Genomic DNA, 14,680 nt, shown 5'->3' with positions numbered 1-14,680 from the left:
GGTTGTGGTAGAGGTAGAGGTCAGGATAGACGTAGTAGAGGTAGAGGTTGTGTTAGAGAGAGGTTGTGGTAGAGGTAGAGGTCAGGATAGATGTAGTAGAGATAGAGGTTGTGGTAGAGATAGAGGTTGTGGTAGAGGTAGATGTCAGGATAGACGTAGTAGAGATAGAGGTAGATGTCAGGATAGACGTAGTAGAGATAGAGGTTGTGGTAGAGGTAGAGGTCAGGATAGACGTAGTAGAGATAGAGGTTGTGGTAGAGGTAGAGGTTGTGGTAGAGATAGAGGTTGTGGTAGAGGTAGAGGTCAGGATAGATGTAGTAGAGATAGAGGTTGTGGTAGAGATAGAGGTTGTGGTAGAGGTAGAGGTCAGGATAGACGTAGTAGAGATAGAGGTTGTGGTAGAGATAGAGGTTGTGGTAGAGATAGAGGTTGTGGTAGAGGTAGAGGTTGTGGTAGAGGTAGAGGTCAGGATAGACGTAGTAGAGATAGAGGTTGTGGTAGAGATAGAGGTTGTGGTAGAGATAGAGATTGTGGTAGAGGTAGAGGTTGTGGTAGAGGTAGAGGTCAGGATAGACGTAGTAGAGACAGAGGTTGTGGTAGAGATAGAGGTTGTGGTAGAGGTAGAGGTCAGGATAGACGTAGTAGAGATAGAGGTTGTGGTAGAGATAGAGGTTGTGGTAGAGATAGAGGTTGTGGTAGAGGTAGAGGTTGTGGTAGAGGTAGAGGTCAGGATAGACGTAGTAGAGATAGAGGTTGTGGTAGAGATAGAGGTTGTGGTAGAGATAGAGGTTGTGGTAGAGGTAGAGGTTGTGGTAGAGGTAGAGGTCAGGATAGACGTAGTAGAGACAGAGGTTGTGGTAGAGATAGAGGTTGTGGTAGAGGTAGAGGTCAGGATAGACGTAGTACAGATAGAGGTTGTGGTAGAGGTAGAGGTTGTGGTAGTGGTAGAGGAAGATTTAGAGGTAGAGGTCAGGATAGACGTAGTACAGATAGAGGTTGTGGTAGAGATAGAGGTTGTGGTAGAGGTAGAGGTCAGGATAGACGTGGTACAGATAGAGGTTGTGGTAGAGGTAGAGGTTGTGGTAGTGGTAGAGGTAGATTTAGAGGTAGAGGTCAGGATAGACGTAGTAGAGATGGAGGTTGTGGTAGAGGTAGAGGTTGTGGTAGAGATAGAGGTTGTGGTAGAGATTGAGGTAGAGGTCAGGATAGACGTAGTGGAGGTTGTGGTAGAGGTAGAGGTTGCGGTAGTGGTAGAGGTAGATTTAGACGTAGAGGTCAGGATAGACATAGTAGAGGTAGAGGTTGTGGTAGAGATAGAGGTTGTGGTAGAGGTAGAGGTCAGGATAGACGTAGTAGAGGTAGAGGTTGTGTTAGAGAGAGGTTGTGGTAGAGGTAGAGGTCAGGATAGACGTAGTACAGATAGAGGTTGTGGTAGAGGTAGAGGTTGTGGTAGAGGTAGAGGTCAGGATAGACGTAGTAGAGGTAGAGGTTGTGGTAGAGATAGAGGTTGTGGTAGAGGTAGAGGTCAGGATAGACGTAGTAGGGGTAGAGGTTGTGTTAGAGAGAGGTTGTGGTAGAGGTAGAGGTCAGGATAGATGTAGTAGAGATAGAGGTTGTGGTAGAGATAGAGGTTGTGGTAGAGGTAGATGTCAGGATAGACATAGTAGAGATAGAGGTAGATGTCAGGATAGACGTAGTAGAGATAGAGGTTGTGGTAGAGGTAGAGGTCAGGATAGACGTAGTAGAGATAGAGGTTGTGGTAGAGGTAGAGGTTGTGGTAGAGATAGAGGTTGTGGTAGAGGTAGAGTTCAGGATAGACGTAGTAGAGATAGAGGTTGTGGTAGAGATAGAGGTTGTGGTAGAGGTAGAGGTGAGGATAGACGTAGTAGAGATAGAGGTTGTGGTAGAGATAGAGGTTGTGGTAGAGATAGAGGTTGTGGTAGAGGTAGAGGTTGTGGTAGAGGTAGAGGTCAGGATAGACGTAGTAGAGATAGAGGTTGTGGTAGAGATAGAGGTTGTGGTAGAGATAGAGGTTGTGGTAGAGGTAGAGGTCAGGATAGACGTAGTAGAGACAGAGGTTGTGGTAGAGATAGAGGTTGTGGTAGAGGTAGAGGTCAGGATAGACGTAGTAGAGGTAGAGGTTGTGTTAGAGAGAGGTTGTGGTAGAGGTAGAGGTCAGGATAGATGTAGTAGAGATAGAGGTTGTGGTAGAGATAGAGGTTGTGGTAGAGGTAGATGTCAGGATAGACGTAGTAGAGATAGAGGTAGATGTCAGGATAGACGTAGTAGAGATAGAGGTTGTGGTAGAGGTAGAGGTCAGGATAGACGTAGTAGAGATAGAGGTTGTGGTAGAGGTAGAGGTTGTGGTAGAGATAGAGGTTGTGGTAGAGGTAGAGGTCAGGATAGACGTAGTAGAGATAGAGGTTGTGGTAGAGATAGAGGTTGTGGTAGAGGTAGAGGTCAGGATAGACGTAGTAGAGACAGAGGTTGTGGTAGAGATAGAGGTTGTGGTAGAGGTAGAGGTCAGGATAGACGTAGTACAGATAGAGCTTGTGGTAGAGGTAGAGGTTGTGGTAGTGGTAGAGGAAGATTTAGAGGTAGAGGTCAGGATAGACGTAGTAGAGATGGAGGTTGTGGTAGAGGTAGAGGTTATGGTAGAGATAGACGTTGTGGTAGAGATTGAGGTAGAGGTCAGGATAGACGTAGTGGAGGTTGTGGTAGAGGTAGAGGTTGTGGTAGAGGTAGAGGTTGTGGTAGAGGTAGAGGTCAGGATAGACGTAGTAGAGGTAGAGGTTTTGGTAGAGATAGAGGTTGTGGTAGAGGTAGAGGTCAGGATAGACGTAGTAGAGGTAGAGGTTGTGTTAGAGAGAGGTTGTGGTAGAGGTAGAGGTCAGGATAGATGTAGTAGAGATAGAGGTTGTGGTAGAGGTAGAGGTCAGGATAGACGTAGTAGAGATAGAGGTTGTGGTAGAGGTAGAGGTTGTGGTAGAGATAGAGGTTGTGGTAGAGGTAGAGGTCAGGATAGATGTAGTAGAGATAGAGGTTGTGGTAGAGATAGAGGTTGTGGTAGAGGTAGAGGTCAGGATAGACGTAGTAGAGATAGAGGTTGTGGTAGAGATAGAGGTTGTGGTAGAGATAGAGGTTGTGGTAGAGGTAGAGGTTGTGGTAGAGGTAGAGGTCAGGATAGACGTAGTAGAGATAGAGGTTGTGGTAGAGATAGAGGTTGTGGTAGAGATAGAGATTGTGGTAGAGGTAGAGGTTGTGGTAGAGGTAGAGGTCAGGATAGACGTAGTAGAGACAGAGGTTGTGGTAGAGATAGAGGTTGTGGTAGAGGTAGAGGTCAGGATAGACGTAGTAGAGATAGAGGTTGTGGTAGAGATAGAGGTTGTGGTAGAGATAGAGGTTGTGGTAGAGGTAGAGGTTGTGGTAGAGGTAGAGGTCAGGATAGACGTAGTAGAGATAGAGGTTGTGGTAGAGATAGAGGTTGTGGTAGAGATAGAGGTTGTGGTAGAGGTAGAGGTTGTGGTAGAGGTAGAGGTCAGGATAGACGTAGTAGAGACAGAGGTTGTGGTAGAGATAGAGGTTGTGGTAGAGGTAGAGGTCAGGATAGACGTAGTACAGATAGAGGTTGTGGTAGAGGTAGAGGTTGTGGTAGTGGTAGAGGTTGTGGTAGAGGTAGAGGTCAGGATAGACGTAGTAGAGGTAGAGGTTGTGGTAGAGATAGAGGTTGTGGTAGAGGTAGAGGTCAGGATAGACGTAGTAGAGATAGAGGTTGTGTTAGAGAGAGGTTGTGGTAGAGGTAGAGGTCAGGATAGACGTAGTAGAGATAGAGGTTGTGGTAGAGATAGAGGTTGTGGTAGAGGTAGAGGTCAGGATAGACGTAGTAGAGATAGAGGTTGTGGTAGAGATAGAGGTTGTGGTAGAGATAAAGGTTGTGGTAGAGGTAGAGGTCAGGATAGACGTAGTACAGATAGAGGTTGTGGTAGAGGTAGAGGTTGTGGTAGTGGTAGAGGTAGATTTAGAGGTAGAGGTCAGGATAGACGTAGTAGAGATAGAGGTTGTGGTAGAGGTAGAGGTCAGGATAGACGTAGTACAGATAGAGGTTGTGGTAGAGGTAGAGGTTGTGGTAGAGGTAGAGGTTGTGGTAGAGGTAGAGGTCAGGATAGACGTAGTAGAGGTAGAGGTTGTGGTAGAGATAGAGGTTGTGGTAGAGGTAGAGGTCAGGATAGACGTAGTAGAGGTAGAGGTTGTGTTAGAGAGAGGTTGTGGTAGAGGTAGAGGTCAGGATAGATGTAGTAGAGATAGAGGTTGTGGTAGAGATAGAGGTTGTGGTAGAGGTAGATGTCAGGATAGACGTAGTAGAGATAGAGGTAGATGTCAGGATAGACGTAGTAGAGATAGAGGTTGTGGTAGAGGTAGAGGTCAGGATAGACGTAGTAGAGATAGAGGTTGTGGTAGAGGTAGAGGTTGTGGTAGAGATAGAGGTTGTGGTAGAGGTAGAGGTCAGGATAGATGTAGTAGAGATAGAGGTTGTGGTAGAGATAGAGGTTGTGGTAGAGGTAGAGGTCAGGATAGACGTAGTAGAGATAGAGGTTGTGGTAGAGATAGAGGTTGTGGTAGAGATAGAGGTTGTGGTAGAGGTAGAGGTTGTGGTAGAGGTAGAGGTCAGGATAGACGTAGTAGAGATAGAGGTTGTGGTAGAGATAGAGGTTGTGGTAGAGATAGAGATTGTGGTAGAGGTAGAGGTTGTGGTAGAGGTAGAGGTCAGGATAGACGTAGTAGAGACAGAGGTTGTGGTAGAGATAGAGGTTGTGGTAGAGGTAGAGGTCAGGATAGACGTAGTAGAGATAGAGGTTGTGGTAGAGATAGAGGTTGTGGTAGAGATAGAGGTTGTGGTAGAGGTAGAGGTTGTGGTAGAGGTAGAGGTCAGGATAGACGTAGTAGAGATAGAGGTTGTGGTAGAGATAGAGGTTGTGGTAGAGATAGAGGTTGTGGTAGAGGTAGAGGTTGTGGTAGAGGTAGAGGTCAGGATAGACGTAGTAGAGACAGAGGTTTGTGGTAGAGATAGAGGTTGTGGTAGAGGTAGAGGTCAGGATAGACGTAGTACAGATAGAGGTTGTGGTAGAGGTAGAGGTTGTGGTAGTGGTAGAGGTTTGTGGTAGAGGTAGAGGTCAGGATAGACGTAGTAGAGGTAGAGGTTGTGGTAGAGATAGAGGTTGTGGTAGAGGTAGAGGTCAGGATAGACGTAGTAGAGATAGAGGTTGTGTTAGAGAGAGGTTGTGGTAGAGGTAGAGGTCAGGATAGACGTAGTAGAGATAGAGGTTGTGGTAGAGATAGAGGTTGTGGTAGAGGTAGAGGTCAGGATAGACGTAGTAGAGATAGAGGTTGTGGTAGAGATAGAGGTTGTGGTAGAGATAAAGGTTGTGGTAGAGGTAGAGGTCAGGATAGACGTAGTACAGATAGAGGTTGTGGTAGAGGTAGAGGTTGTGGTAGTGGTAGAGGTAGATTTAGAGGTAGAGGTCAGGATAGACGTAGTAGAGATAGAGGTTGTGGTAGAGGTAGAGGTCAGGATAGACGTAGTACAGATAGAGGTTGTGGTAGAGGTAGAGGTTGTGGTAGAGGTAGAGGTTGTGGTAGAGGTAGAGGTCAGGATAGACGTAGTAGAGGTAGAGGTTGTGGTAGAGATAGAGGTTGTGGTAGAGGTAGAGGTCAGGATAGACGTAGTAGAGGTAGAGGTTGTGTTAGAGAGAGGTTGTGGTAGAGGTAGAGGTCAGGATAGATGTAGTAGAGATAGAGGTTGTGGTAGAGATAGAGGTTGTGGTAGAGGTAGATGTCAGGATAGACGTAGTAGAGATAGAGGTAGATGTCAGGATAGACGTAGTAGAGATAGAGGTTGTGGTAGAGGTAGAGGTCAGGATAGACGTAGTAGAGATAGAGGTTGTGGTAGAGGTAGAGGTTGTGGTAGAGATAGAGGTTGTGGTAGAGATAGAGGTTGTGGTAGAGATAGAGGTTGTGGTAGAGGTAGAGGTTGTGGTAGAGGTAGAGGTCAGGATAGACGTAGTAGAGATAGAGGTTGTGGGTAGAGATAGAGGTTGTGGTAGAGATAGAGATTGTGGTAGAGGTAGAGGTTGTGGTAGAGGTAGAGGTCAGGATAGACGTAGTAGAGACAGAGGTTGTGGTAGAGATAGAGGTTGTGGTAGAGGTAGAGGTCAGGATAGACGTAGTAGAGATAGAGGTTGTGGTAGAGATAGAGGTTGTGGTAGAGATAGAGGTTGTGGTAGAGGTAGAGGTTGTGGTAGAGGTAGAGGTCAGGATAGACGTAGTAGAGATAGAGGTTGTGGTAGAGATAGAGGTTGTGGTAGAGATAGAGGTTGTGGTAGAGGTAGAGGTTGTGGTAGAGGTAGAGGTCAGGATAGACGTAGTAGAGACAGAGGTTGTGGTAGAGATAGAGGTTGTGGTAGAGGTAGAGGTCAGGATAGACGTAGTACAGATAGAGGTTGTGGTAGAGGTAGAGGTTGTGGTAGTGGTAGAGGAAGATTTAGAGGTAGAGGTCAGGATAGACGTAGTACAGATAGAGGTTGTGGTAGAGATAGAGGTTGTGGTAGAGGTAGAGGTCAGGATAGACGTGGTACAGATAGAGGTTGTGGTAGAGGTAGAGGTTGTGGTAGTGGTAGAGGTAGATTTAGAGGTAGAGGTCAGGATAGACGTAGTAGAGATGGAGGTTGTGGTAGAGGTAGAGGTTGTGGTAGAGATAGAGGTTGTGGTAGAGATTGAGGTAGAGGTCAGGATAGACGTAGTGGAGGTTGTGGTAGAGGTAGAGGTTGCGGTAGTGGTAGAGGTAGATTTAGACGTAGAGGTCAGGATAGACATAGTAGAGGTAGAGGTTGTGGTAGAGATAGAGGTTGTGGTAGAGGTAGAGGTCAGGATAGACGTAGTAGAGGTAGAGGTTGTGTTAGAGAGAGGTTGTGGTAGAGGTAGAGGTCAGGATAGACGTAGTACAGATAGAGGTTGTGGTAGAGGTAGAGGTTGTGGTAGAGGTAGAGGTCAGGATAGACGTAGTAGAGGTAGAGGTTGTGGTAGAGATAGAGGTTGTGGTAGAGGTAGAGGTCAGGATAGACGTAGTAGGGGTAGAGGTTGTGTTAGAGAGAGGTTGTGGTAGAGGTAGAGGTCAGGATAGATGTAGTAGAGATAGAGGTTGTGGTAGAGATAGAGGTTGTGGTAGAGGTAGATGTCAGGATAGACATAGTAGAGATAGAGGTAGATGTCAGGATAGACGTAGTAGAGATAGAGGTTGTGGTAGAGGTAGAGGTCAGGATAGACGTAGTAGAGATAGAGGTTGTGGTAGAGGTAGAGGTTGTGGTAGAGATAGAGGTTGTGGTAGAGGTAGAGTTCAGGATAGACGTAGTAGAGATAGAGGTTGTGGTAGAGATAGAGGTTGTGGTAGAGGTAGAGGTGAGGATAGACGTAGTAGAGATAGAGGTTGTGGTAGAGATAGAGGTTGTGGTAGAGATAGAGGTTGTGGTAGAGGTAGAGGTTGTGGTAGAGGTAGAGGTCAGGATAGACGTAGTAGAGATAGAGGTTGTGGTAGAGATAGAGGTTGTGGTAGAGATAGAGGTTGTGGTAGAGGTAGAGGTCAGGATAGACGTAGTAGAGACAGAGGTTGTGGTAGAGATAGAGGTTGTGGTAGAGGTAGAGGTCAGGATAGACGTAGTAGAGGTAGAGGTTGTGTTAGAGAGAGGTTGTGGTAGAGGTAGAGGTCAGGATAGATGTAGTAGAGATAGAGGTTGTGGTAGAGATAGAGGTTGTGGTAGAGGTAGATGTCAGGATAGACGTAGTAGAGATAGAGGTAGATGTCAGGATAGACGTAGTAGAGATAGAGGTTGTGGTAGAGGTAGAGGTCAGGATAGACGTAGTAGAGATAGAGGTTGTGGTAGAGGTAGAGGTTGTGGTAGAGATAGAGGTTGTGGTAGAGGTAGAGGTCAGGATAGACGTAGTAGAGATAGAGGTTGTGGTAGAGATAGAGGTTGTGGTAGAGGTAGAGGTCAGGATAGACGTAGTAGAGACAGAGGTTGTGGTAGAGATAGAGGTTGTGGTAGAGGTAGAGGTCAGGATAGACGTAGTACAGATAGAGCTTGTGGTAGAGGTAGAGGTTGTGGTAGTGGTAGAGGAAGATTTAGAGGTAGAGGTCAGGATAGACGTAGTAGAGATGGAGGTTGTGGTAGAGGTAGAGGTTATGGTAGAGATAGACGTTGTGGTAGAGATTGAGGTAGAGGTCAGGATAGACGTAGTGGAGGTTGTGGTAGAGGTAGAGGTTGTGGTAGAGGTAGAGGTTGTGGTAGAGGTAGAGGTCAGGATAGACGTAGTAGAGGTAGAGGTTTTGGTAGAGATAGAGGTTGTGGTAGAGGTAGAGGTCAGGATAGACGTAGTAGAGGTAGAGGTTGTGTTAGAGAGAGGTTGTGGTAGAGGTAGAGGTCAGGATAGATGTAGTAGAGATAGAGGTTGTGGTAGAGATAGAGGTTGTGGTAGAGGTAGATGTCAGGATAGACGTAGTAGAGATAGAGGTAGATGTCAGGATAGACGTAGTAGAGATAGAGGTTGTGGTAGAGGTAGAGGTCAGGATAGACTTAGTAGAGATAGAGGTTGTGGTAGAGGTAGAGGTTGTGGTAGAGATAGAGGTTGTGGTAGAGGTAGAGGTCAGGATAGACGTAGTAGAGATAGAGGTTGTGGTAGAGATAGAGGTTGTGGTAGAGGTAGAGGTCAGGATAGACATAGTAGAGATAGAGGTTGTGGTAGAGATAGAGGTTGTGGTAGAGATAGAGGTTGTGGTAGAGGTAGAGGTTGTGGTAGAGGTAGAGGTCAGGATAGACGTAGTAGAGATAGAGGTCGTGGTAGAGATAGAGGTTGTGGTAGAGATAGAGGTTGTGGTAGAGGTAGAGGTTGTGGTAGAGGTAGAGGTCAGGATAGACGTAGTAGAGACAGAGGTTGTGGTAGAGATAGAGGTTGTGGTAGAGTTAGAGGTTTGTGGTAGAGATAGAGGTTGTGGTAGAGGTAGAGGTCAGGATAGACGTAGTAGAGATAGAGGTTGTGGTAGAGGTAGAGGTTGTGGTAGAGGTAGAGGTTGTGGTAGAGATAGAGGTTGTGGTAGAGGTAGAGGTCAGGATAGACGTAGTAGAGATAGAGGTTGTGGTAGAGGTTGTGGTAGAGGTTGTGGTAGAGGTTGTAGTAGAGGTAGAGGTTGTGGTAGAGATAGAGGTTGTGGTAGAGGTTGTGGTAGAGATAGAGGTAGAGGTTGTGGTAGAGGTAGAGGTTGTGGTAGAGATAGAGGTTGTGGTGGAGATAGACGTTGTGGTAGAGATAGAGGTTGTGGTAGAGGTAGAGGTTGTGGTAGAGATAGAGGTTGTGGTAGAGGTAGAGGTTGTGGTGGAGATAGAGGTTGAGCCCTGCTGGAGGCAGGGCTTTCTCCTATAGAGCTCCATTTTTATGGAACGGTCTGCCTACCCATGTCAGAGACGCAAACTCGGTCTCAACCTTTAAGTCTTTACTGAAGACTCATCTCTTCAGTGGGTCATATGATTGAGTGTAGTCTGACCCAGGAGTGGGAAGGTGAACGGAAAGGCTCTGGAGCAACGAACCGCCCTTGCTGTCTCTGACTGGCCGGTTCCCCTCTTTCCACTGGGATTCTCTGCCTCTAACCCTATTACAGGGGCTGAGTCACTGGCTTGCTGGGGCTCTCTCATGCCGTCCCTGGAGGGGGTGCGTCACCTGAGTGGGTTGATTCACTGTTGTGGTCATCCTGTCTGGGTTGGCGCCCCCCCCTTGGGTTGTGCCGTGGCGGAGATCTTTGTGGGCTATACTCAGCCTTGTCTCAGGATGGTAAGTTGGTGGTTGAAGATATCCCTCTAGTGGTGTGGGGACTGTGCTTTGGCAAAGTGGGTGGGGTTATATCCTTCCTGTTTGGCCCTGTCCGGGGGTGTCCTCGGATGGGGCCACAGTGTCTCCTGACCCCTCCTGTCTCAGCCTCCAGTATTTATGCTGCAGTAGTTTATGTGTCGGGGGGCTGGGGTCAGTTTGTTATATCTGGAGTACTTCTCCTGTCCTATTCGGTGTCCTGTGTGAATCTAAGTGTGCGTTCTCTAATTCTCTCCTTCTCTCTTTCTTTCTCTCTCTCGGAGGACCTGAGCCCTAGGACCATGATGACTCCTTGCTGTCCCCAGTCCACCTGGCCATGCTGCTGTTCCAGTTTCAACTGACCTGAGCCCTAGGACCATGCCCCAGGACTACCTGACATGATGACTCCTTGCTGTCCCCAGTCCACCTGGCCATGCTGCTGCTCCAGTTTCAACTTCCACCTGACTGTGCTGCTGCTCCAGTTTCAACTGTTCTGCCTTATTATTATTCGACCATGCTGGTCATTTATGAACATTTGAACATCTTGGCCATGTTCTGTTATAATCTCCACCCGGCACAGCCAGAAGAGGACTGGCCACCCCACATAGCCTGGTTCCTCTCTAGGTTTCTTCCTAGGTATTGGCCTTTCTAGGGAGTTTTTCCTAGCCACCGTGCTTCTACACCTGCATTGCTTGCTGTTTGGGGTTTTAGGCTGGGTTTCTGTACAGCACTTTGAGATATCAGCTGATGTACGAAGGGCTATATAAATAAATTTGATTTGATTTGATTTGATTTGGTAGAGATAGAGGTTGTGGTAGAGGTAGAGGTTGTGGTAGAGATAGAGGTTGTGGTAGAGGTAGATGTTGTGGTAGAGGTAGAGGTCAGGATAGACATAGTAGAGGTAGAGGTAGAGGTAGAGATAGAGGTTGTAGTACAGGTAGAGGTTGTGGTAGAGATAGAGGTTGTGTTAGTGGTAGAGGTCAGGATACCTAGTATCCTGAGTTTAGCTGCGAACATCAAAGCGATGCCGACCGGAAGGCCAATGCAATAGTATGAGACCAGGTTAGACAGCGCAGCTATCTTCTGTTTTCCTGCTCCAACCAGAATACCTGAGCACACACACTACACACACACACACACACACACACACACACACACTGGTTAGACTCACCAGTAGAGACAACTGTATGAATGGTGTAGAGACCCAGGTACTCAGCAGTAGAGATAACTGTATTAATGGTGTAGAGACCCAGGTACTCACAAGTAGAGATAACTGTATGAATGGTGTAGGGACCCAGGTACTCACCAGTAGAGATAAGTATGAATGGTGTAGGGACCCAGGTACTCACCAGTAGAGGTACTCACCAGTAGAGGTACTCACCAGTAAAGGTACTCACCAGTAGAGGTACTCACCAGTAAAGGTACTCACCAGTAGAGGTACTCACCAGTAAAGGTACTCACCAGTAGAGCATCAAAGAACTGTATGAAGGTGTAGAGCCCCAGGTTCACTGACACGTTGTCCACTATGGCTCTGGAGAGGACAGGACAGGACTCAGGAGGGGGACTATTAACTACTGAGAGATCACTTAGGTCCTGTCTACACTTGACACTTCCATGCAACTTCAGCTATCAAAAAAAAAGTCACTTTGTGGTCTGATTGTGTTCAGATCTGCAGACCACTTCAGAAGCTTGTCAGTGTGCGGATTTCTTCTCAGTCTTGACACAATCAGGCTACCAAAAGCTTTACCCCTGCTGTTACTGTCTATTTTCTATCCTTTACCCCTACCTACAGTATACTGCTGTTACTGTCTATTAGCTATCCTTTACCCCTACCTACAGTATACTGCTGTTACTGTCTATTATCTATCCTTTACCCCTACCTACAGTATACTGCTGTTACTGTCTATTATCTATCCTTTACCCCTACCTACAGTATACTGCTGTTACTGTCTATTACCTATCCTTTACCCCTACCTACAGTATACTGCTGTTACTGTCTATTATCTATCCTTTACCCCTACCTACAGTATACTGCTGTTACTGTCTATTATCTATCCTTTACCCCTACCTACAGTATACTGCTGTTACTGTCTATTATCTATCCATTACCCCTACCTACAGTATACTGCTGTTACTGTCTATTATCTATCCTGTCGTCTAGTCACTTTACCCCCTGCCTACAGTATTCTGCTGTTACTGTCTATTATCTATCCATTACCCCTACCTACAGTATACTGCTGTTACTGTCTATTATCTATCCTGTCGTCTAGTCACTTTACCCCCTGCCTACAGTATTCTGCTGTTACTGTCTATTATCTATCCTTTACCCCTACCTACAGCATACTGCTGTTACTGTCTATTATCTATCCTTTACCCCTATCTACAGTATACTGCTGTTACTGTCTATTATCTGTCCTTTACCCCTACCTACAGCATACTGCTGCTACTGTCTATTATCTATCCTTTACCCCTACCTACAGTATACTGCTGTTACTGTCTATTATCTATCCTGTCGTCTAGTCACTTTACCCCCTGCCTACAGTATTCTGCTGTTACTGTCTATTATCTATCCATTACCCCTACCTACAGTATACTGCTGTTACTGTCTATTATCTATCCTTTACCCCTACCTACAGTATACTGCTGTTACTGTCTATTATCTGTCCTTTACCCCTACCTACAGCATACTGCTGCTACTGTCTATTATCTATCCTTTATCCCTGCCGATATGTGCGTATCTCCATTACCCTGTAGACCTTCACATCCACATATTCCTCCTGCCACTATTTACATATTATTTTCCCTGCATTGTTGGGAAGGGCTGTAAGCATTTCGCTGTTTGTTTACACCTGTTATTTATCAATCATGTGATTAATAACATTTGATTTGAAAGTACTATAATCTCCCAATGTTTTGGTGCAGCTAATTACATGAATTCTATATTGATTACAATGCTTTTTACTCGTCTACTCACAAGGGTTTCAATCATTTCACACTGGTCTATTAATAATACATGATATATTGTCTCACTGGTCTGAGGTGAAGATGTAGCCTAACACATGCCTGGAGCTACCGATGGCAATACCCTGGAACACAGCCAGCACTCCTGCACCACAAACAACACATACAACTATATTAATAATATAGACAACAATATATAACACAATATACAGTACCAGTCAAAGGTTTGGACACACATTCAAAAAAAAATATTTTTTAAACTATTTTCCATTTTGTGGAATACTAGTGAAGACATGAAATAACACATATGAAATCATTTTGTAACCAAAACAGTGTTAAACAAATCAAAATATATTTTTAGTTTTTAGATTCTTCAAAGTAGCCACCCTTTGCCTTGATGACAGCTTTGCACACTCTATGCATTCTCTCAACCAGCTTCATGAGGTAGTCACTTGGAATGCATTTCAATTCACAGAAAAGTTCATATGTGCAATTTCTTTACTTCTTAAAACATCTTGGTGACAGGGGGGCAGTATTGAGTAGCTTGGATGAATAAGGTGCCCAGAGTAAACTGCCTGCTACTCTGCGCCAGATGCGAATATATGCATATTATTAGTAGTATTCAATAGAAAACACACTGAAGTTTGAATGATATCTGTGAGTATAACAGAACTCATATGGCAGGCGAAAACCTGAGACAAATCCAACAAGGAAGTGGGAAATCTGAGGTTCGTAGTTTCATTTAAGTGATTGCCTATCCATATGCTGTGTCTATGGGGCCAGATTGCACTTCCCAAGGCTTGCAGCAGATGTCAACAGTCTTTAGAAAGTTGTTTGAGGCTTCTATTGTGGAAGGTGGTTGAATAAGAGCTGTTTCAACAAGTGGACTAGGCTGTGGCCAATCAGTTGTTTACTGCGCGGTCATGTGGGCACGCCGTTCCTTCTTTTTCCTCTGTAATGAATACTCTATGGTCCGGTTGGAATATTATTGAAGATTTATTATAAAAGGACCCTAAGGATTGATTGTAAACATCGTTTGACATGTTTCTACAAACTGTAACAGAGATCTTTTGACTTTTCGTCTGGAGTTTGTGCTCGTGCATTGTGCCTTTGGAATAGTGAACTAAATGCGCAAACGAAACGGAGGTATTTGGACATAAATATGGACGTAATCGAACAAAACAAACATTTCTTGCGGGAGTCCTGGGAGTGCATTCCCGATGAAGATCAGCAAAGGTAAGTGAAGATTTATAATGCTATTTATGACTTTTGTTGACTCCACAACTTGGCGGGTAACTGTATGGCTTGCTTTTGTGGCTGAACGCTGTTCTCAGATTATTGAACATTGTGCTTTTGTCAGTTGTGTTGTGACAAGGTAGAGGGGGTATACAGAAGATAGCTCTATTTGATAAAAGACAAATTCCATATCCTGGCAAGAACAGCTCAAATAAGCAAAGAGAAACGACAGTCCATCATTACTTTAAGACATGGTCAGTCAACACAAAAACTGTTTTGTGCTGGGGACAATACAAGGCCACTTTAAAATGTGCAGTTTTGTCTCACAAGACATTGCCACAGATGTCTCCAGATTTGAGGGAGCATGCAGTTGGCATTCTGACTGCAGGAATGTCCACTGGACCTGTTGCCAGAGGATTAAACGTTAACTTCACTACCATAAGCCGCTTCCAAAGTTGTTTTAGAGAGGTTGTTAGTATGTCCATGTTTCAGCATGATACATGTCACAAGGATCTGGACACAATTCCTGGAAGCTGAAAATGTTCCAGTTCTTCCATGGTCTGCATACTGAGCAGACATCACTTTGAGCATGTTT

The 14,680-nt window shown here is 45.4% G+C and overlaps 1 protein-coding gene across 1 annotated transcript in view; it reads right to left on the bottom strand.

Moving 5' to 3' along the window:
* The window catches only part of slc47a1 (solute carrier family 47 member 1), a 48,660-nt gene that overhangs the window by 11,775 nt on the left and 22,205 nt on the right, over positions 1-14,680 (bottom strand). Inside the window, exons 12-14 of the mRNA XM_031807987.1 lie at positions 12,919-12,994; positions 11,350-11,419; positions 10,878-11,010 (exon numbers count right to left, since the gene is read on the bottom strand). Of these exons, the coding sequence (XP_031663847.1) occupies positions 10,878-11,010; positions 11,350-11,419; positions 12,919-12,994 (279 nt within the window). The remainder of the gene's footprint in view (positions 1-10,877; positions 11,011-11,349; positions 11,420-12,918; positions 12,995-14,680) is intronic.

The sequence above is a fragment of the Oncorhynchus kisutch genome, linkage group LG28, assembly GCF_002021735.2.
Source record: "Oncorhynchus kisutch isolate 150728-3 linkage group LG28, Okis_V2, whole genome shotgun sequence".
In the NCBI taxonomy this organism is placed as follows: domain Eukaryota; kingdom Metazoa; phylum Chordata; class Actinopteri; order Salmoniformes; family Salmonidae; genus Oncorhynchus; species Oncorhynchus kisutch.
Note: the sequence above shows the minus strand (reverse complement) of the source record. Positions and strands in the feature narration are given on the sequence as shown.